This window comes from Drosophila suzukii, chromosome Y, assembly GCF_043229965.1.
Source record: "Drosophila suzukii chromosome Y, CBGP_Dsuzu_IsoJpt1.0, whole genome shotgun sequence".
Lineage (NCBI taxonomy): Eukaryota > Metazoa > Arthropoda > Insecta > Diptera > Drosophilidae > Drosophila > Drosophila suzukii.
The window spans coordinates 10024478-10047273 of NC_092085.1; the positions used below are offsets into that span (position 1 = coordinate 10024478).

Genomic DNA, 22796 nt, shown 5'->3' on the forward strand with positions numbered 1-22796 from the left:
TTTTATCTAGCATGAAAATTGTGGGCGCCAAGGTTTGGTCGGTTTGTGGGCGTTAGAGTGGGCGTGGAACTCTGCTGAATCAAACGTACGGACAGACGTATATGGCTAGATCGACTCGTCTAGTGATCCTGATCAAGTATATACTCGTATATACTTTATGGGGTCGGAAACGATTCCTTCTCCAAAAAGCTCAGCAATACACACCTTCAAGCCCTTGTGAAGTGTGAACGGCAATCGGGGTGCTCCTGCGTTGAGCTTCAAGTCGAGGTGCTCCACCGATAAACAAATTAAGCTCAAAGGGTGATCGGCAACCGGGGTGCTCCTGTAGTGAGCTCCAAGTCGAGCGTGCTCCGACACTACTGAGCAAGTGAAGCTCCAAGTGTGAGCGGCAATCGGGGTGCTCCTGCGGTGATCTCCAAATCTGACCTTTTCTAAGAGTCCCTGCTCGGGCTCCAAATGATTTTGTTACTGCCTGGCTAGTCGTGGAACCCAAATCACAAGGTAGCAAAAAATGGCGCAAGTTCGCCGTTAGTCAGATCAGTCGATTTTCAACAATGCTTTTTTTTTTTTCTTCTTTATGGGTATTGATTCTACTCGATCATCGATATCAACTTCGATATTTCTTAGTTGATATAATAATCGATATAGACGCTAAAAAACTACATTTCAATGTTTTCCAAAGTGAACTATGCCTTTTTTCCTGAAGCTTTCGGCGCATGTCCTCTTGCACAAATGAAGAACAAGTGACGCTCCATATAGAAAATTGTATGGGATGTCCGCATTTTCACAAGTGAAAATTCAAATGCAAATTTTTCGAAGTCTCACGGGTTTCTTATACTCATTTTTCGTATGGCTTGTCACGTGCCGGTGACACGTTCCAAGTGAAATTACTTGTGAAAATCGAAATTTTTCTTATGAGTTTTCAATTATGGATATATTGATTTTAAAATACATACATTTTTAAATACATTTTAATTCATTTTAACTAGATGGTATTATTCAAATTTTCTACTTCTGGACAATTATTGTTAGTATTTCTGTTTTTTTTTTTGTTTTTCACGTTCGTCATCGCCTTTCTCAAACATTTGTCCGGGTGCTCGGAGTCCTTGGCCAACGCTTCTGAAAAAATGTATGAGCATATGATTCAAAAATGCATTTTACTTGATTTTTTTTATATTTACTTATTAGAAATGTGTATAAGATGGATTTTAATTTCTGCAAATGGTCTCTTCAAAAAAAACCTGTAGTTTTTTCAAACTAGACCTAATAGCATATATGTAGTCCTCATAACTAAGCTCACCTGATCATGAGAAAGAAAAATTTTTAATATAATTTGTAAATATGCTAAGATGGCTTATCAAATCATCTAATTGATCGCGAAGCAAAAAGCTACGAATTTTTTTAAAGTTTTCGTGGTGAAGAAAAAAGTTTTGAGTTTGAGTGTCTTCAATATTTCCGTTTGGGGCATTGGAGGTTATGGAATACCGAATCGAGAAACATATTATCCGCGCACCTTTTTAAGACACGAATGCCCGTGCTTATGCTTTTGGTATTCAAAATTCGGAGCCGAAGCTGTGTTTGTAACATCCACAGTTACAAACTGATCAATGGAGGCTATTACACTAGACATAGATTCTTCATTGTTGAAATCCACTTCCGGGGCGTCATTCAGCTAAAACATACCGTGAATATGAAGTGAACCTCTCTGTTGAAACTCAACTCGCCAATAATAGGTAGTAATAAAAGCTGTTATAGCGCTGGAGGCGCTGCACTTACGTAAGCAAGTTTCAATATTGTTTCGAATTTTAATTAATTCCAACTTCTTATAATTGAAGAATAATTTGTCGGTTCTATAACCTCTTCTATCTACGTTACTAAGTGCAGACATATTTACGGTTGTATAACTCCATGAAGATGGAGAATCACGTCTAGAGGTATTTGGCCCTCACCTGGAGCCATTGAAATTCTCGGAATTCCTACATAGTGTTTCTGGTTATTCTCAAGCATCTTGTCCTCCAGGATTTAGCTCTTCGGCTTCCGTATTCTCATGGAAAATAGCCTCCTCTGAACTTACATCCTCCTGCTGGATGGCTAATTGCTCCTCTACTAATAATAAGTCTGTTTGAGATGTTATGAAAGGAACAGTTTCGGATGTTAACCAGACATCCACTGCTCTTTTACTGACACATTATGCTTTCTGTAAAGCTCGGTATTTGCTAAGTATCTAATAGCGTCATAGGATTATTTGCAATACTTATAAAATTTTTGTTGTCTTCAAAAATATCTATACGACCACTTATAATCTCATTATACCATGTAATCTGCTTTAGTAGATGAAGCAGCTACTGGCTTTTGCTTCATGTTACTCCATGAAACCAAAAAATTTTTAAACATTTTAAAAAGACACCCACTGGTACTTCTTCCTTTAGTTTTATTTTTAGCCCAATCGGAATCTACATATCCGGTAAGAATACTATTAAAATAAGCTACTTTCTTGAATCTAAGCTTGATCCCTTCAGATATCAAAGAACTTTTTTAAGGCATTGCCATGGTTCCTTATTGTTGTTGCTTGTATAACTGCTTAGAATACTACTAGTACTTAAGTTGGGCCGTGTACATAACATAATGTACTTCGCAGAACCAATTAAATTTCTACACGGTGCATCACATAATTCTTCTGATTGCAGAGCTGTATAGTCTAACTTGCTTGGGAGGGGAATACTAACTGAATTATAATCTTCCATATTAAATTTTCTCAATTCATTTTTAATTTATGCTGACTGACTAAGACACATCTCGCCATTAGTTCTATCAATTTTTATGCCAATAAAGTGTCTAATTTCACGTAAATCGCACAATTGAAACTTGAAGTCATGAAGATAAGATTTAAAATTGGACATTGTATCAGATTTGTGTGTAGCAATTACTACATCATCCACATATAACGAGAGATATATACTTCTCGAAATATCTCCCTTATCTAAAATATAAATACACCTGTCGCCGCTGAAATCTGTTACAATAGACAGAAATAATGAGCCCGCTATAATGTTCCAATCAGCAGATGAGTGGCTGGAATTGTACCGTTCAACACAAGCTTTAAGCGCACTTGTGGGGTACGCGAGCACTTACTTCGCCCGCGCTTTTTCAGTACAGCACTAGCCACCGTCTGCTACGATTATTTTTAAAGCGGTTTCCTTACTTCTTTGTCTCACGGCTATATGTAATGCCATACAGCCAGCAGTTATATATTGAATAATAAATTGGATATCTGTTAACCTGCGAGTTTTATTAGAACCGGGACGTGCTACGTAAAGTCGAGGAAAGGGTGGCGCTAGCCTCAACAATCTTTAAAAATAATCTTAATAAATTACGTAACTAATCACGCGGATCACGTGGTGCCCGACTTAATAGTCCATTAGCCCCGTCCAAGTGAAAATAACAATATTCGGGGAACTGCCCTACATCAATTCCCAACATGGATAACAACAACCTATCAAGTGGAGTGTACCATTGCAAGCGATGTGCACATGAGGATTGTGATCGAATGGTCCAGTGCAGCAAATGCCACTCCTGGTACCACAGCGAGTACGTGGGCGTTGATGATGATCACAGCTGGCAATGTGACTGCGAGAATATAATACGCGACGTCGTCACAGAGGTGGTGCCAACGATGCCGATGTCATTCCACAAACCTCAGGCCTCCTCATCACCGACGCAAGGTAACGGATTGGTAAAACTTCCATACAACCCGTCATATCAAGCTTCCCCTCTGGAACACATTAACAAAAATACACAATCCGCGTCGACGACGGTCACGACCACTAGCATGGCAGTATATCAGCTTTAGGCGAAAAGCCCGCTCAAACGCCATGCGGTTTATCGAACCTAACCTCACATGGTCCGTCCCCGGACCATGCCGAAGCCGAAGCCGCAGGGAGCTTATTAGTGGGACCAGACGCAGCCAACAAAATAATACTGACCTCTGGCATACCAACACCTTCGCAGATTGCCGCTCGTCAAGCGATCCCAAGGGAGTTGCCAGCATTCGATGGCAACCCCCAAGCTTGGCCATTATTTTATAGCAGTTTTCAAACTAGCACAGAGATCGCCGGCTACACCAACGCGGAGAACCTCATGCGCCTACAGTCAAGCCTAAGAGGTAGGGCCCGAGAACTAGTGCACAGTAAGTTACTATTACCAGCGATGGTCCCCGAAATCATACAGACACTTGAAATGTGTTTCGGTCGGCCAGACCATGTACTTCAGACAATGCTTGATAAAGCACGGAAAATGCCGCCTCCAAAGGACAAACTAGAACCTCTGACCGAGTACGCACTCTGCGTAAGAAACATATATTCAACGATGGAAGCCTGCGAGCTAGTCGCCCACATGAGCAACCCACTCCTTGTGCAGGAACTAGTGGAAAAGCTTCCTTCGCAGCTAAAATTGCAATGGGCCATGCACCCAAAAGAAACCGCTGTGCCGGTGGTGAAAGTATTCAGCGAATGGATGTACACAATCGCCGAAGCAGCTAGTCAAGTATCATCCCCACTTTACTTCGGGCGCAGCGAACGCCTTAATTACCATTCGGCGAGTGAGGAGCTACTGCGTTTTAGAGGAAAATGCGTGATATGCGATGCCGGAGACCACAAGATCCAAACCTGCCCTAACTTCTCCGCTATGAACACGGCAGAAAGATGGGACGTGTCCCGCACCCATCACTTGTGCCTCAATTGCCTCAACAAGCACCGAAGCCAGTGCCTTGCAAGGAAGACATGCAACATAAACAACTGTCGCGAACGTCACCATCCCCTACTGCATGCAGAACAACTCTACCGCTCCGAACACCCGCGCCAGCCAACAGCACCCGAGCTGGAGAGCGGTCACATTCTCGCCCATAGACATGCGGATCAAACTAATTTCCGTATCGTACCAATCAAAATCGATTATAAGACTCAACAAATTAACACCTTTGCCTTTCTAGACGAAGGATCATCAGTAACGCTGATCGGGGAAACTATCTTCCAGCAGCTGGGGGTGACAAGCGTACCACACCCACTCTGCCTGAAATGGACCGACAATACAACCCGTGTCGAAGAAACTTCTAAAACAGCGACTTTACGTGTCATCAACACGCAGAACGGAGCCAAATTAAAACTGAGAGACGTTAGCAACGTCAGAAGCCTAAACTTACCATTACAGTCCGCCAACATGGAGGAGCTCGCCATGAAGTTCCCGTACCTTAAAGGACTACCAATTACCTCATATGCCAACGTGCGACCAACTATAATCGTCGGAGCGGATAACTGGAATCTAGCCGTACCTCTTAGAATCCGGGAGGGAGCGTGGCGCCAGCCAATTGCTTCCAAAACTCGACTGGGATGGACGTTGCAAATCCCTCCGAGCAAAAGATCTAACGCAGAGGGACACGTTAACATTCATGAGTGTAGATGCTACGAAGCCGACACCGCCTTACACGAGGCCATTAAGCAAACCTTCGCAGTAGAGACTCCTCGACGTGCCCACCTATATTCTGAAGCTGACTCCCGTGCCCTAGCCATCATGAACTCGACAGCCAAATTTGAGGACAGCAGATTTGAAATTGGACTGCTGTGGAAGAGCGAGAACGCAGCTCTACCAGTTAGTTACCCAAACGCCCTTAGACGACTGAAGTGCCTACAACGGAAATTCATCAAGGAACCAGCACTAAAGATTCAAACCCAAAAGGAGATCGACAATCTCGTGCAAAAGAAGTATGCCCGTAAGCTAAGTGCAACCGAGATATTGGAAGAACACGCGAGGGTATGGTATCTACCAACCTTTATAATTACAAACCCGAACAAACCTAATAGGGTTCGTCTAGTTTGGGATGCAGCGGCGCAGTCAGGGGGACAATCCCTGAACGACTTCATACACGCCGGTCCCGACCTCTTGAAACCATTGGTGGATCTGCTGATCTCATTTCGCGCCGGGGGGAGAAACCCCACTTCCTCCCTATGGCTTTTTTACAAGCGAAGAGGGCTATGGCCGCTTTGCGTGTGCGATCTAGGATGTTATCAGTCCAGAGGAGCTTTTTGTCAAGAATGACACCTAGGTACTTTGCTTGGTTGCTAAAGGTTAGGCGCGTTTGGTGTAGTTTTGGGGGAACTAGAATTGGTACCTTGTTCTTCCTTGTAAAGAGAACTAGTTCGGTTTTTTCCGGGTTAACTCCCAGTCCACAGCCAGCTGTCCACCGGGAGAGGGTGGATAGGGCTGTCTCCATTAGATTGCAAAGGGTTTGCGGGAATTTACCCTGCAGTAGGATAACCACGTCATCCGCGTAGGCTACCACTTTTGTGCCCGCCTCTTCTAGGAGTGAAAGCAGTTTGTTGACCACTAAAACCCATAGAAGAGGTGAGAGTACGCCCCCTTGTGGGGTTCCTCTACTGACGTTCCTGGTCGAGTGGGCCGGTCCCATAGTGGAGTGCACTACCCTGCTGGTTAGCATGGTGTGTATGAGTCCCACTATGGGCCGCTCAATGCCCAGTTCAGTCAGAGCACAAGTAATCGCCGTTGGGGTGACGTTGTTAAAGGCGCCTTCTATGTCTAGAAACGCTGCAAGAGAGTATTCCTTATTGCGGAAGCCTCGTTCTATACTGTACACTAGAGAGTGGAGGGCGGTATCGGTTGACCTACCCTTACGGTACGCATGCTGTGCGTCAGAGAGTAGGCTATGGTCGATGGTTAGTCTGATATGGGTGTCGATTAGCCTTTCCAGGGTCTTCAACAAGAAGGAAGAGAGACTGATCGGGCGGAAGTCCTTTGGGTTGGTGTGGGAGGGCTTGCCGGCTTTCGGTATAAAAATTACTTTAACGTCCAGCCACCTTGTTGGAATATGGTTTAGAGCAAGGCAGCCGTGGAAGATGGCTGTCAGCCAGGGAAGGGACATATCTAGTGTCCGTTGTAACTGGGCCGGGAAGAACCCATCTGGGCCAGGTGATTTGAAGGGCTTGAAAGAGTTGACAGCCCACTGAATGCGGCCAGGGTTTGAAATGTTGTCAATACTCTGGTCGTCTAATTTCTCCTCTATGTGGAGGTCCTTCACTACATGGGTGTTCTTAGGGAAGTGCGTGTCTGACAGTAGTTCAAGGGTTTCCTGACTGTTTTCCGTCCAGCTGTCAGCATTGGTTTTAAGATAGACAATAGATGCTGGAGCTTTAACTAGAATTCTTCTGAGTCTGGATGCCTCCGCAGTAGATTCTATGCTACTGCAGAAGTTAGCCCAAGGTCTTCGTTTTGATATTCTAATTTCCTTTTTGTATAGGCTTAGTTTTGTATGATATAAATTCCAGAAGGATTCGCTGTTGTTGTATTTAGGTCTATTGAAGTAAGTTCTACACTCTCTTTTAAGGTTCGCTAGGGTTGGGTTCCACCATGGGGGTTTGTGCTTTGTTTTGACTGTTCTACTTGGGCAAGCCCTTTTTAAGGCCTCACCGCAGATATCAGTAAAAGTGTTAACTAGGTTATCTAATTCTTGACGGTTGCGTATGTGTGTTGGAGGAGCGAGTAGGTTCCTGTTGAGGAGATTTTTATAGTATCCCCAGTTGGCTAATCTTAGATTAGTTATGTTCTCGGCGGGAGGATAGTCTAGGCTTATTGTAAATTCTATGTATCGGTGGTCCGAGAATGAGCGTTCGATCCCCACCTTCCACGCGTCTAGCTGGTTAAGTAAGGGATCAGATATTAGAGTAATGTCTAAGACTCCCCTCTATTTCTAGTGATGAAAGTTGGGTCATTACCTTTGTTGCAGATGAATAGATTTGATTAAAGGAAGTAGTCGTAGAGTAACTCTCCATTGTGTGTGGTGTGAATTAGCGTCCCCACCCAGGATGAGTTCCTTAGATGAGTGAGTATGTATGAGTTGTTGTGTGGTGATAGAATGATGCTATGGTGTGATGTGTGTTTTCGTTTAGCTCTAGTCTGACCGTGGTGAGGTCGCCTTCGCTAAACTGTGGAGTAAGAAATGTATTAAAGTGTGTCTTTGTAAGAATGCAGGTTCTGGTTTTACCCTTATCCTTGGTGTAAAATAGCTTGTATAGGGGGTTTGATAAGCCACAGATGTTGTTACCAACAATCCATGGCTCTTGAACGGGGACTACGCCTATGTTGCCTGTTGCCAGGCGGGTACGGAGGGCAGCGGATGCTTCCTTGCTGTGGTGCAGGTTAATCTGCAGAAACTGCGATTTTTCGGCTGTGATACAGTGCATGCTTAATCACAGAATGTCCATGAACTAACCCCTTATGGACTGTAGGTGGCAAATAGTACCATGGATACTCCCTTATCAATTCCTTAGCGGTATCGATGGCATACTCGTAAAAATTTGTTCAAATTGTACCTTGAGGCAATAGCTTGGAGTATAGTGGCACAACGATGGGTAAGGTTTTCATAAGGCCCTGAAATTTCAGAAGCAACATTGCTATCGTTGGACGATCTTCTACCTCCGTCTCTGGGCTTGTCCACTACAATTCCCATTTTTTCCCGAAATGCCGCTTGAATTTTATGCGTTTGACCTAAAACTTTTACATTTTGTTCCGGACCTCTAGCTTTCCACGCCTTGATAACGGACTTATAAGAAAGATGTAGAAAGTATTCGAAGAAACGTATTTTCGCATTTGTTCACGTTGTTAGAGGAGGAAACTAATTGTCATAAATTTAAGGTTTTATGAACTCTGTTCATGTCAATATGTAAATCTATCTAGAGCTTAAATAACGATCTGTAACCTAAAACCTACAACAGTGCAGTGCCGATCAATTGTAATCTTAAGTACACGGCACTTGAGCCTGACCATAAATATAGTTCTCAGACCGCACACAGGGTGGCTTAGCGGGAGACCGTTGACAAGGCTCCCGCTCAAGCAAACAATTGTGGTCTTTGCGTAAACCATAGATAAGCATATTATAAGAACTTCATGTAAGCGAAGACTTAGAAAAATAAAAGTCCGTTTTTATACAGATCTCAAGCGTGAAGGTTGTATTTTCTTATTACAGGATTAACTTTTCATTTTGGACATTTGATCCTTCTTGATTCCTTGTGGAACAATTAGTTAGACCTCTCTGTTGTCTTCCCCTATTAGTGGTAAGAGACTCAGAGATTTTCTGCACCTTAAAGGTAGCAATAAGTTCAAACGATTGTTTTACCCAGCCAGTGGTAAGAGACAAAAGTGTAATAAATGCAAACAGACAAGCACAGAGTCTTTTTTGTTTTTTAGCACCTTAAAGATTCTGTTATTTAACAGCTAAACGTCGTTAAGTCTGTAAATAACAAAGAAATATAGTGAATATAGTCAAACCAATAAGTTGGCAAGGCGTGTCCGTGGCCAAAACAGAGGAAATAAAAATATACAATTTTGTGAAAAGTGCATAAAAGTGCCAACAAAATAACACTGGTGATTATAAATAGTAAAACACAAGTGAAACCAAAAATATTCTAAAGATCCAATTATTTAAAAAAAATCTTTAAGCTATATAGCACAAAACCTAAAGCTGACAAAACAACTAAAACAACACTTAAACACTATAAACACTATAAACACTATAAAAAAGGAGAAAAGAAGAACAGCAACCTTGACAAAGACGACTTCAAGCATCATCAACATAATCGACTTCAAGCAGCCAACATCAATTACACAGTATCTCCAACGACATCGACATCAAGCATCACCGACTTCGACAAGCGTCCAAATTCTGATAAGTTAGAAATACAAATTATTCCTGCAGAAGCAGTCCGAGTTAACCCACTTAACTCAACAGGAGTTTCCAAAATCGTCTGACCTACAAATGGTTTTTATACATAGCCAAAGTATTTTGCTACGAATATTTCACATCAAAACATTATGCGATTGCTAAACTAAAGATACAGTATGAAAAGGACTCAGTTAGACCTGCAAACAGTGAGGTAAAAATGGCAGAAATAAGCGAAATTAAAACCATTTCGAGAGCTGCTAAGATGAAGAATGATTATAAAAACATTGTGTGGCATTTAAAAAACTATCTCGAGAAACTTTAAATAATTTAAATTGCGATATTTTATTCTTTGAAATTAGAAAAAATGAAATACAATTTTGGAAAATTAAATCTTTTGGTTCAAGAGATGAAGAAAAAAGTTTTTTTAAAGCTCGGAAGGACAAGAGAAGCGAATAGAAATCAATGTTCAAAACATTTTAAATGGTTTAGATAAAAGACTTAGCAATGAAAGTAATCAGGTTAAGAAAACTATAGCTGTAAGGCAGAGGAATTACCTAAACTGCAAAAAATTGAGATACCCACTTTCTTTGGTGATTCCAAGGAATGGGATATATTTAATGAGTTGTTTATGGAAATCATTCATACAAGATAGGACCTAAGCACCACTCTTAAATTTAAATATCTCAAGGCAGCGTTAAAAGAAGAAGCCAAGAACGTGGTTTCCTATTTACTGCTGGGCACTGGAGATAATTATGAGCTGCTTGGGAGTTTCTAACCAAGCGGTATAAGAACAGAAGAAAAATTTTGTCTGGTCACATAAACAGGCTTATTAACCCAATCTAAATTTGGAATCCAATCAGCAAATTTAAAAATTTATTGACACAATTATTGTGTCAATTGATATAATTAAATTAATGGGACAATTATTCGAAGATGTGGATGCAGTTTTGCCCACATTATACTTCGAAAATTTAATAAAGATTCTCTTCAATTGTATGAGTGTCTTTTTCAGTTCCAATTCCCCCTTTCCACAGAAAAATAAACCTTTCAGAAAAGAATTTCCAAGCAAAAGCAAAAAAGTAAATTGTTCTTGATGTAATTTGCCAACCCATAATGTAACACAGTGTTATAAATTTAAGGGAATGGAACCAGTAGATAGAATTGACTGGGCAAAAACGACACATTTGTTTAGTGTCTGAGTCTTTTAAGCATAAAAAGTGCACAAATAAGATTCTTTGCATGAATTGCAAAAAAACGGACCACACCGTCTTCACATTAATAATAGTAAAGAAAAAATAAATATATATACTAGAACGACGAAACAAGCCTTATTGGCCACATCATTGATTCATAAGAAATCAGCTAGTAGGCTTTGAAAAAATAAAGGGCACTCATTGACAGTGGATCTCAGAGTGCTATTATATCGGAGGAAGCTTCACAAACACTCAAGCCACCAAAAAAAGAAAAATTATACTGAGATTAGTGCAGTTACCTCGATAAAAAAATGCATGTCAAAGCATAAAACATTAACATAAAACCGTTAAGAGAAAGGAAAAATGATTAGTAGTGGGGGCAACTGCCCTCCCAAAATTAATTAAAGCGTTACCAACGCGCTCATTAAATATTGATAAAACAAGGTGGCAAAACTACCCTGGTCAAGTGGACTTAATTATAGGAGCCGAGTTATATGCAAAAATTCTTCAGAAAGGAGAAATAAAGATAGACGGTGTTCTTGGTCAAAACACAGACTTTGGTTGGATAGTGTATGGATGCACCAAATCAAAAGGAAGTAACACGGTAGTTACGATCACGATAGAGTGCAAGGATTTTAAAAGATTTTGGGAATCGGAAGAAGAAAGTAAGAAGGATTTGGAGTCCGAAATTTGTGAAGAAAAGTTTATATGATATGTTGTTAAGATGCCTTTTTAGGAAGAGTAATCCTTAGGGGAATCTAAGGGCCAAGCCATAGCAAGATTTTAAAATTTGTACAAAAAATTCATTAACAAAAAAAGCCTAAAAGAACATTACTGCAAGCTTATGACAAAATACATGTCTTTAGGACATAAGGTTGAAGCAATCGCAGAAGGCAAGTATTGTTTACCACATTAATACGTAATTAGAGATGCGAGCTTATCCACAAAATTAAGGGATGTTTTTGATGCGTCAGCAAAAACAACTAATAGTAAATGTCTTAAAATGGCACAGATGGCAGCATGAAGTTTTGGCGGACATTGAAAAAGTGTATAGTCAAATAAACATAGCGGAAAGCGATCAAGAATAATTGCATGTCTTGTGAAGAGATTCTCCAAATAATTAAATCAAAGACTATAAATTAACTACATTTACCTATGTACTACTTCGGATCCATATTTAGGTAAACAAGTACTAGAAGATATAAGAGATAAATGTAAGAACCCATTAATTATTGGATATATTAAATTGATTTCTATATGGATATTTTTGATGACAGGATCAGATAGCGTTAAGGAATATGAAGAAATCGTTAAACAGGCCTTATTGGAGTTTAAGAATGTAAAAATTAATTTGGGAAAATGTGGAAAATTCTGAAGAAAGCAAGGCATTAAGCATTGACGAGAATGAGTCCGTAAAAGCTTAAGGACTTCAATGTTCAAAATTTGCCATAAATAAAAAATAAATAAAAGGCTAGTATGGTAGAACCTAGCCAAAGTATACGTGTAATATGTTGTCCAAACAATTTGTGTAGGCCAACCTTTAAGTTTGAGTTCTCTTTATTGAATCGTTCTTAACTCTATTACAATTCTTTGTATAGCTAAAGAGAGTGTAGCTGCGCCTCCAAAGACGGCGGCAGAGCAGCGTTCAATGCTTATGTATACACGTATGTATTAGTAGCTGCTGGAGAAGAGTCACCGCGGCAGAGGAGAGGTCTTATGTTCACATGGTGACAGAGCGGTCGCGCATGTCAAATATGCGGAGCACTGCCCAGTCCCAGTGCACTCAACGGTGATCATATTACCGGCCACTTGAAGAACCAAGTGCTACAACATGTATGTAATAATATTAATGCGAAACACAAAGTACAATGTGCATTCGATATGTGAACATACTACATCTGCCTCCTTTAGAAATATAACGTAGTTATATGAAGTACTTTTTTTTTAGTATCTTTATTGTATAAAAATGCGTATTTTTTATACCCGTTAGTCGTAGAGTAAAAGGGTACACTAGATTCGTCGGAAAGTATGTAACAGGCACAAGGAAGCGTTTCCGACCCCATAAAGTATATAAATTAGGTTTAGTATGGGTGTAGCTGCAGAAGAGTCCCTCGCTGCAATCCTCAATCAGTAGCCGGTTGGCCGATGGTCAAAATTAAAAATCGGAGGGTAACTGCCCTCCGTTCGCTGCTGGCCTAGAGACTAAGTCAGTGTATAAGTAATAAGAAGTTATACGGCGGTTGCCGGAGTTATTTCAGATTGAACTTGTGTTCTTTATTCTTTGAATGTTGAAAATGAACTGAATCATAAAGCTAACATAATTGAACTTCATAGCGGCCACTCCAATGGGCAGTGCTTGCCGGTTATGCATGAGCTTCCGGCCAGACGCTGTGTCAGCAGTTTGGCCGGAGAGGACTTTTGGGCGATCTGTTGATGCCGTCGCCCGGCTGAGTTAGTTAACTACTCCCACCTAAGGAGTAAAGCCGCCCTCGGCCGACCCTATTTTGGCGATCACTTCTACTATCCGGGCCGCAGATCTCCTGGCCTGGATGACTCGCCGATAAGTTAAGCCGACGCAGATCAACGCGCAGCATATCGCTCCTGCGACTAGTACTATCTGATGTGGATGATAGTCGTTGATATCCTCCCCGAATCTTTTAATGTGTTCCAGATTACGCTCACTCAAGCGGTGAAGGTATGGAAGACTGAGAATGTTATGCTCCATAGTAAAATTCAGGGAGGGCGAGCTAGCTACTCCTGGGGACCTTTTTTGGGCCATGTCATGGTTGACATAACGGGTTTCGTTAGCCGTGGCACTCTCAGAAAAAGTGATGAGGTGCGTGCCTCGTATATGGATGTAAGTGGCATTATCCACACTCACACGTGCCGGACGATCGTTTACTGTGCTGGATGTCACAATGCGCTATGCCTCCAGCGTGGAGCTCCTGGGCGCACGACCTTCTATGCGCCAGCTGGCAAAATGTAGCTCCAGATGTTACGGAGCAATTATTGACCGTGTGGATTTCTCCATCACAATCCGCTATGATCGTGTTCTCTAGCCTGATCATCGTGTCGTGATGTGACACGGGGGAAATAGTGATTTTAATAATAAAATTCAATATGTTAATGGACTGTAATATTTTCAGGGACGCAACGGACAATATGTCTTTGATGGGAGTATCTGTGGGCTCCTCCATCCACATACCTTCCAGGCCTGCATGGTCTAGTATGCTAGGGCTAACGATATTGACTTTAGCAAGCGCTATTGCCAGTAATAAATTTTGCAGCTCCATTGTAAGCATCCTATTTCGAGATAATAAGATCTCATATAGGTGCCCCGAGTCAATTTGGGCTCCTTTAGCCGACCTCAGAAGTTGATTGACAGTGGCGGAAATATTATTGATTTGGTCTTGAACCTTATTATTGATGCTTATCTGCCTATTGTTTGCATTAATTAACTGGAATTCGTTAAGTTTAGTTTTTTCGAAATCTTCTGCGTCCGGCGTTCCTGCCACTACCTTTAGCGCTGTTCCTAAGAAGTTTAGCTTCTAGCTACTGTATGGTGGATGCTCAACGACTCGAGCAGGTCACGCAGGTGAGCGACATCGACGCTCAAGAGTTTATGCATGTGTGACTGGGGAAACATGCTGGTCATGCCATTAGTTTCTTTCACTACGCGCCTATACTCTGAGAGATTCGCCGAGTGTGCGACGAATGCGAATTCTTCCCACACTAGAATTCGACCATCAATGATGGGAATGTATTTAGCCTGTGAGTAGTCCGTGACGTGGGCCAATGTTAAGGTCAACAGGGATAGCAGGGTAATGGACGTAAACCTGTAATTTTGGATGTAATGTAGTGTTTGGCATAGGGTACCGATCGCGAAAGTCCAACACCAGCCGCATTTTTCGGTTGCCCGATTCGTCGACGACCTTTTTATCTACCACCGACATTGGGTTATTTTAGGGGGATTTCGCTGTTGACGATATCTGCCGCTCCCATTGGGTATGGGTAAAGTTTGGCATAAATGGGTTCCTCCCTAACAATTCTGATGGTGGCAACCACCGACGTGTTGTAAGGAATGGCTTCGTTGGGGTTCGCGAAGGCTTTCTTCCTGTCGCGGAGCATTTTTACAAAAGCATCCATAGCTAGAGGCGGTGCATCGGAGCAATCTACGTTAGTAAAATTGACATCGGGGCATGATTGAAATTCGACTTTTTCTACTTCATTGCCCCATTTGAGGTGGCCGGAGGCTAGACAAAGCGATACCCCTGCCTGTTTTAACAGGTCAAGACCAACAATAGCATCAAAGGAGGACAAATCAGGTAAGATGAAGAACGTGGCCTTTAAGTTAAAAATGGATACAAAGCATTTCTTTGTAATAGTGGTGGCGCCTTGAATAGAATGGATTCTAAATGACGATTCTACCGGGCGGACGCCTTTCAATCCCTCATATGGTCGGATACAATTTTATGACGCGCCCGTGTCTATGAGAAGCTTAATGTCAATCCCCGCTACTCTTCGTCTGATGACGGGTAGCAGGGATTTTCCCCTAACAAATTAATGACGTCCGAGTCGTACTCACAAATGGCGTCGTCGTTAATTAATTGCGCCGCGCTACAAGCTGCGGTGGTGTATGTTTCTTCTGCATGGCCTTCGCTTTGCGCGACATGGTGAACCCTTTGTTTTTTATGTGGTTCCGATCGATCGGACGCGGCCGGCTTCCTATTTTGGTATGCCCGGGCCTGAGATGGTTTAAGCATCCTGGACAGTGACGGGTCAACATCCATGGGTTCGGGAGTATTTCTTTGAAGCCTATCACTGCGTGGAGCAGAGTGTACTTGAGTTTTGTGCGGATTAGATTGGCCTGTTGGCGCTTTTACGCCTTCGGAAATAGTTTTTTGTCCCTATCGTCCTGGCTTCTTGCAAAAGATGATGCAAAGGTGTACTTTTCATGGTTGGACTCCACTTCTTGAGCCAATGCATGTGCTGATGGCATGTCCTTCGGCTTTGCCGAGAAGAGGACGTCGGTGAGACTGCGTTTTATTCCAGAGATAAATAAGCGGAGGGCATCATTCCGGAATTTTACGCATAAAACTTGTGCCGCAGAGGCTTTATATGACATAGTTGCCGTATTAGTGAGGAGGGTAAGCTTCCTTTCCACCTCGTCGTAATACTGTAGAAGCGAGAGATTTCTTTGTCTGAGGGTACCCATCTCCTGCTCTATGACGTGCATTGTTCGCTTGACACTGTATGTGAAATCGAGTCGATTTATAATCGCATCGAAGTTCAACACGGCGCCAAATGAAGATAGTACGGCATTGGCAGGGCATCTAATCTTACTGCTAATAATAATAATTGCCTGATAATGGCGTGAACTACCCTCGAAGTTCTTAAATGACGTATGTCTCCTGGGCTCCCGGCAATTCGGGCAGGCACTTAACAGCGTCTAGCGGCTCATTACAAACTATGTCCCTGTTTATATCTATAGGTGCAGAAACATAAATCTGAGAAGCTACTGTTTGGGCGGGATCGATTTGTATCGCCGCCACTTGGCTGGCCAGTTCCCGAATAGTTGTGGTCTAAACTTTCTTTTCATTATACCCGTTACTCGTAGAGTAAAAGGGTACACTAGATTCGTCGGAAAGTATGTAACAGGCAGAAGGAAGCGTTTCCGACCCCATAAAGTATATATATTCTTGATCAGGATCACTAGCCGAGTCGATCTAGCCATGTCCGTCTGTCCGTCTGTCCGTATGAACGCTGAGATCTCGGAAACTATGAGAGTTACAATACTAGGATTAGGCACGCAGTTTCCTGAGATTCCTGCGCAGCGCAAGTTTGTTTCAGTAGAGAGCCACGCCCACTCTAACGCCCACAAACCGCCCAAAACTGTGGCTCCTACAGTTTTGATGCTAGAATAAAAATTTAACTGAAATGTATTGCTCTCATCAACACCTATCGAAACGCCCACAAACCGCGAAAACCTGTGACGCCCACAACTTAAATGCTAGAAACATGCCACGCCCGCTCTAACGCTTATAACGCTTAAATCTGTATACCGCCGGTAGGTGGCGCATTTTAATCTCGCTTTGCTGCTTGCATATCTCTATTTAGCTGAGTAACGGGTATCTGATAGTCGAGGTACTCGACTATAGCGTTCTTCCTTGTTTTTATTTAAATTTGTTGTAATATCTCTAATACTGCATTTTTCCTCTACACAGCCGAGAGTTACGTGAAATTGAAGATAAACAAGAAAAGGAGATACAACTAAGAGAATCACAAGACCGTGAGCAATCGGAAGCAAAGCGACTAGCCTCTAGCTTTGTAGAACATTTGGATGGTCATCAACTTTTTGATACACTTTGGCGTGGCGATGAAGATGGTCGAGTACTAATGCTTGTTGGGATACAAGCTCAAGAGCTTGCGGATGAATATGATAAAGACATTTTTGAGCTCACCCAAGAAATTTACAAGCTTGGCTTAGAAAGATTTATTGAGCGAGATGAAGAAGTTCGGGATTTCTTAAGTAATCTTCTTGAGGGCCAAGAAGAACTTCAAGTAATAGGGCAAAATGAGATAGAAGATTTTCTACGATTTAAAGAAAACATTTTTGAAGAGGCTCGGATTACGTTGCGTCAGTTAGAGCAAAATTCCATGCATGGAGAAGACGAGGACACTCCAGAAAATCTTAAATTGTCTGATGCAATCGATAAACTTAATATTCAATTTGAATATGCAATGAATGATATGTGGCAAGCGTTGATGACACAGGAGCTGTACTTGCATGAAGCCATAGAGGTAGTATGAGTTAAATTTCAATAGAGCACAAAGCTGTTTTTTATTAAATAGTATCCGAGATACATTTTTAAAGTATGTTATTATCAAAAAAACACCTTAACGAGGTAAAAAGGAAAACAGAAAAACTGTCGACCACAATCTCAAAATTATGGTATTTCGACAAATAGAAAAGCGAACATAGTATTTTAAAATAAAGATAGCATAAGCCTGTAGCTTTAGTAGTTCTCAAGTTACAGGTGTACGAAATTAAGCTTTTTATGGCTGTTTTCCCTTTTCCACAGGAAAACTTAAGATTCTTATATAAAGCTGTTTGGCGTCATCTTAAATTTCCAGGACCCCAAATTAACGTTTCAGCACCAACTAGCAATCAAAACAAAATTTTCATTGTCATGCGATGCGTATTTTAAGTGAGAATACAACTAGACTAATGAACTCTCCAACGGCCCCTACAGACCAATTTTCTAAATATTCGCTTTTACACATTTACCGCATTCCCTTCCAAAGATATTGATTTTTTTTATATACAAATACAACACAGATTTATATACATACATATACATTCGTATACAATCCGTTTAGTTTTTGCGATGCCTGCATAGCTCTTTACGATCGGACTATCACAGTAAATTTTAATTTATTCATGTATACAAAGTAGTCGCATTCGCACTCTCTTCTGGTGGAAGCCGCCCGCAGTGATATAGCTTAGAAGTTTCGACCTTAATGTTGTCATGTCCACCAGGTAAAAATTGTATTTGAGTCTCGATTTAGTCGCAGATTATTTTAAATAATATCATACTGTACCGCCCACAATGTGTGAAAAGTATATTTTTGTCCCTATTACTGCCGCGTAGAGCAATCTGGCTTAAAGAAGCGTTTAATCCGCCAGCAGCATACAAACAAAAAGTTACTTCACTATTGTTAAGTACTCCCTCGCCATACAAAGATTCACATAGCTACGGCGAGTCGAGAGAAGGGGTGCACTTGTCTGGTAAAAGGAAAATAAAATGCAATTTTGCATTTTTGTCGTGAGCGATTTTCCCATGGGCTTGAGCATCCGCCCACGGAGTCTACACCGCCAGGACCAGCTCTTGAGGAGGTGCCACCGCTGCCAGTGTAATCAAACAACGGAGAGGCGATCAACCATAAGGACGTTACCTCCTGTAATGTTTGCGGCCGCAGTACTCGTGATCCCCTTGCTCCTGAAAATTGTTAGCATACGTCCGTTCATAGGCAAAGTGACCAATACCATACTTTGGGAAAAATAGGGATGCAATAGAAGTGTGTGAGGCCGGTAGCCCCATACAAAATGATTGGAGAACAAGTAAAAACCAAACACTGAAAACATTTAAAATGCATTTAAATAAACCGAATCAATAGACAAAGTGCTAGTCCTGAATAACAAAAAGGGAAGACTGTCTCTCCACCACCCTCTGGTGTACTAGATGCATATACTTTCTGTTTAAGTGAAGTGGCATACTTAAGGACAGAAGTATTTTTGGTGGACGTATATCATATATATCTTCCAAAATCCAGGAACCAGAGCTTCGAGATCTCAACACCCTGGAATTCAAAACGTGGTAAGTCTGTAGTGCAGAATCCTACTATATAAACATGTGGGATTAGAGCAGCTGGTGGTAAAGAAGAAATGAAGAACAAAACGACGTGGCAAGCGTGCCAAACTAAAAGACGAAAAAAGTATAAAGAATTCGCGAGACGAACGGAGAAGACGTAAAATACGACGCATTTGGTGGAAAGAGAAGACGAACATAATAAGACGCAGAATAATCAGTTTAATCAAAACAATTTATAAATCGCGTTCAACTTATTTGGAAAGTATAATATCAACCCAGTCCCACATAATTTGGGGGCTCAACCAATAAAACCGAATACTGTGAGAACGAAAGTGAAACAAAGAGCGGAAAAATTCATCAGCAAAACAGTTGACTCCGCAAAACTTAAAATTCAAAAATTTTTTCGATCCGGATAATACAAAGAAAAACGCAGCATACAATTACGCGTGTGCGAATACATACATATGTAGTTTCGAATATCCGGGAGTGTACGTGAGAGTGTAAGATGCCGAAATTGAAAGGTTTTGAAGGTATTAGCGCAATGCTTCGAGACGAAAAGAAGCAAAATATTCTCCTTTTGCACAAGTTCGTTTTTGAAGAAGAGAGAGATAGAAACAATAGAAAACGATTGCGCGAGTTTCAAGGCTACGAATATAACGAATCAAACAGACTTTATTCCAAAAAGTAAACTATGTCGCTGACCATTTGTCTGATATGGATCTGGCCATAGTTTGTAACTTGCTCAAACTTCCCCATAATAAAGACGACCTAACAAAACACATATTTTACAACTTGAAAAAAGATTCCTTGCTGAACGACGCGGATTTTAATGAAAACGATAACGACGAAAGCGAAGGTGATGATTTTGACGACGAAAGCGAAGGGAATAAAGCAGAAGATGACGCCATAAGCATTCCAAGCAGCTACGGTGCCAAAAACGACCGCGAAACGGCAAGCAGTTTGTCAGAAATACCGAGGTTCGCTCTAAACTTTCATGACAGAAGACTCAGTCCGAGCATTCAGTGGCGAAGACAATTTGTCGGTCGAAGTGTGGGTCAAGGAATTTGAGGACATGGCTACTATAATGTTTTGGAACGAATTACAAAAATTCATTTTTGCCAAGCGATCGCTACAAGGCCTTGCAAAAATGTTTGCGAATAGTGAGGGCGAATTAAGGAGTTGGGTGAAACTAAAGGAAGCCTTACTAGCCGAGTTCAAAACCGCGACAAACAGTGCTCAATTACACAAATTAATGGCTGACAGAAAAATGAGAAAAGGGTAAAGTCTGCAGGAGTATTTTTTACAAATGAAAGAACTAGCTTCTAGAGGGAATATAGAAATCAGTTCCTTAATCCAATACGTAATCGATGGAATTGACGATACCTGTGCTAATAAACTTGTGCTCTATAACGCAAAAAGTGTGATCGAGTTTAAGGACAAACTAAAATGCTACGAAGTAATCCGCGGAAAATCAAAAAGTGGGAATAAAAACCAACTCATGTATTCAAAGGCGAACCATACGGAGGCAAAAAGTGATTAGAATTGCTAGCAGGGACCTGAAATGTTACAATTGCGGCGCAAAAGGCCACACATCCGCGAACTGCGAAAACAAAACATCGCAAAAGAATGCCCAGAAAAGGGTTTGTGTGAAAAAGTGGAAGCAACCAACATGTGTAAGGTGTCATCTGCTCACGCGTTTATGTGCATAACAGTGGAGGCTAATAACACTAACACTAATCGACACCGGAAGCAAATACAATTTGGTTACCGATACCACGTTTAAAAATCTAAACAAGCCAAAGCTAAGTGAGTGTAATATCTATCTCATTGGGTTTGGAAAATCAGACCAAAACAAGATCAAACCGTCGGGCTCGTTTGAACATAAAATAACAATTGATGGTGAACATTTCGTAACAAAGTTTCTGGTGGTGGAGTCGCAATTCCTGGACAAGGAGATGGTTCTTGGTGAAGAATTTTGCAAACAAGCTCAATTGACAATATCCAGTGAGGGCGTGAAAGTAACCAAACCTACCAGTGCCGTGGCATATATCAGTTCGATTTATAAAATAGATACTGAAGACTGCAACCAAATAGTAACGGACATCGAGGTAGTATACAATGTTGTCCAAAACTATCAAGCGGTAAGCACAAAATCCACAAAATCACACACAATGGACAATTCCAGTTTCTTCGGGTTCCTTTCGGGCTTTCCAATTCGCCGAGCGTATTTCAGCGACATGTAAATTCTATCTTCAGAGACCTGACCTGTAAAGGTGTAGCCATACCATACGTCGACGACATAATAATACCAGCGAAAACCGAAAAAGAGGCTGTAGAAAACATCATCGAAGTTCTGAAAAGATGCTCAGAATATGGACTGTTAGTTAATTTCAAAAAGTGTCATTTTCAAAAAACCAAAATCGAGTACTTGGGTCACATAATTGAAAATCAGAAAATAAGTCCGTTTCCATCCAAAACACATGCTGTGAGTTCATCGCCAATTTCTCGCAGATAGCGAAACCCTTATCTGATATGACCAAAAAAGATGCGAAAATTCAATTCGGTGACCAGCTAGATGCGTTTAACAGGCTGAAGATTCTCATCACGCAAAAGCCAGTCCTAAAAATTTTCCATCAGCTACATACGGACGCTTCAATCGACGGTTTCGGCGCAGTTTTGTTACAAAAGAGTCCAGACGTTAAGCAGTGGCATCCGGTATATTACATGAGCAAAAAAATGACCGATGCTGAAAGGAAGTTTACAAGCTACGAGCTCGAAATCTTAGCTGTAGTGGAAGCCTTTAAAAAGTTCAGGGTCTACTTACTGGGTTTGCGATTTCGACTCGTAACAGATTGTAATGCTCTGGCCAAAACCGTAGAAAAGAAAGACTTGTGCTCACGAATAGCCCGCTGGATCCTCCAGTTGCAAGAGTTCGAGAATCCATGATGATGATTACAGAGGCCTTAATGCATAGTAGAATCAAAAACATTCAGGCGCAAGACGACCAACTTAAAGCTATTATAGACATTCTGGAAGATAAGGCAATTACTTCTTGAAATCGGGGCTCCCACACAAAGTAGTTGACGACTGTGAACTTATAGTTGTGCCTTCGGGTATGCAACGAGAAATCATTAAACAGGCACATGACCATGGTCACTTCTCCGTCAAGAAATGTAAAGAGATTATTGGAAATGAATTCTACATAACAAAGCTGGAGAAAAAATTCTGAAGTGTATAAGCTGCTGCATACCTTGTATTGTCAGCAACCGTAAGCAAGGAAAGCAAGAGGGCGAATTTCATCCACTCAGCAAAGACGAAAAGCCGATGCAGACGTATTACATCGATTTTCTTGGCCCTTTGGAAGCTACTCACAAACAGTATAAGCACATACTAGCAGTAATCGATAGTTTCACCAAATTTGGTTGGCTCTATCCGACCAAAACGACCTCTACCAAAGATGCTGTATCGAGACTTAACGAGCAATGCAAAATCTTCGGTAATCCT

General features: G+C 41.4%; 1 protein-coding gene across 2 annotated transcripts in view; it reads left to right on the plus strand.

Annotated features, from left to right (window-relative positions):
- Positions 1-22796, plus strand: part of Ppr-Y — a 1017876-nt gene that overhangs the window by 520046 nt on the left and 475034 nt on the right. For both annotated transcript variants that reach the window (XM_070998083.1, XM_070998082.1), the window contains exon 4: positions 17145-17721. In XM_070998083.1, coding sequence (XP_070854184.1) covers positions 17145-17721 — 577 coding nt within the window. The remainder of the gene's footprint in view (positions 1-17144; positions 17722-22796) is intronic.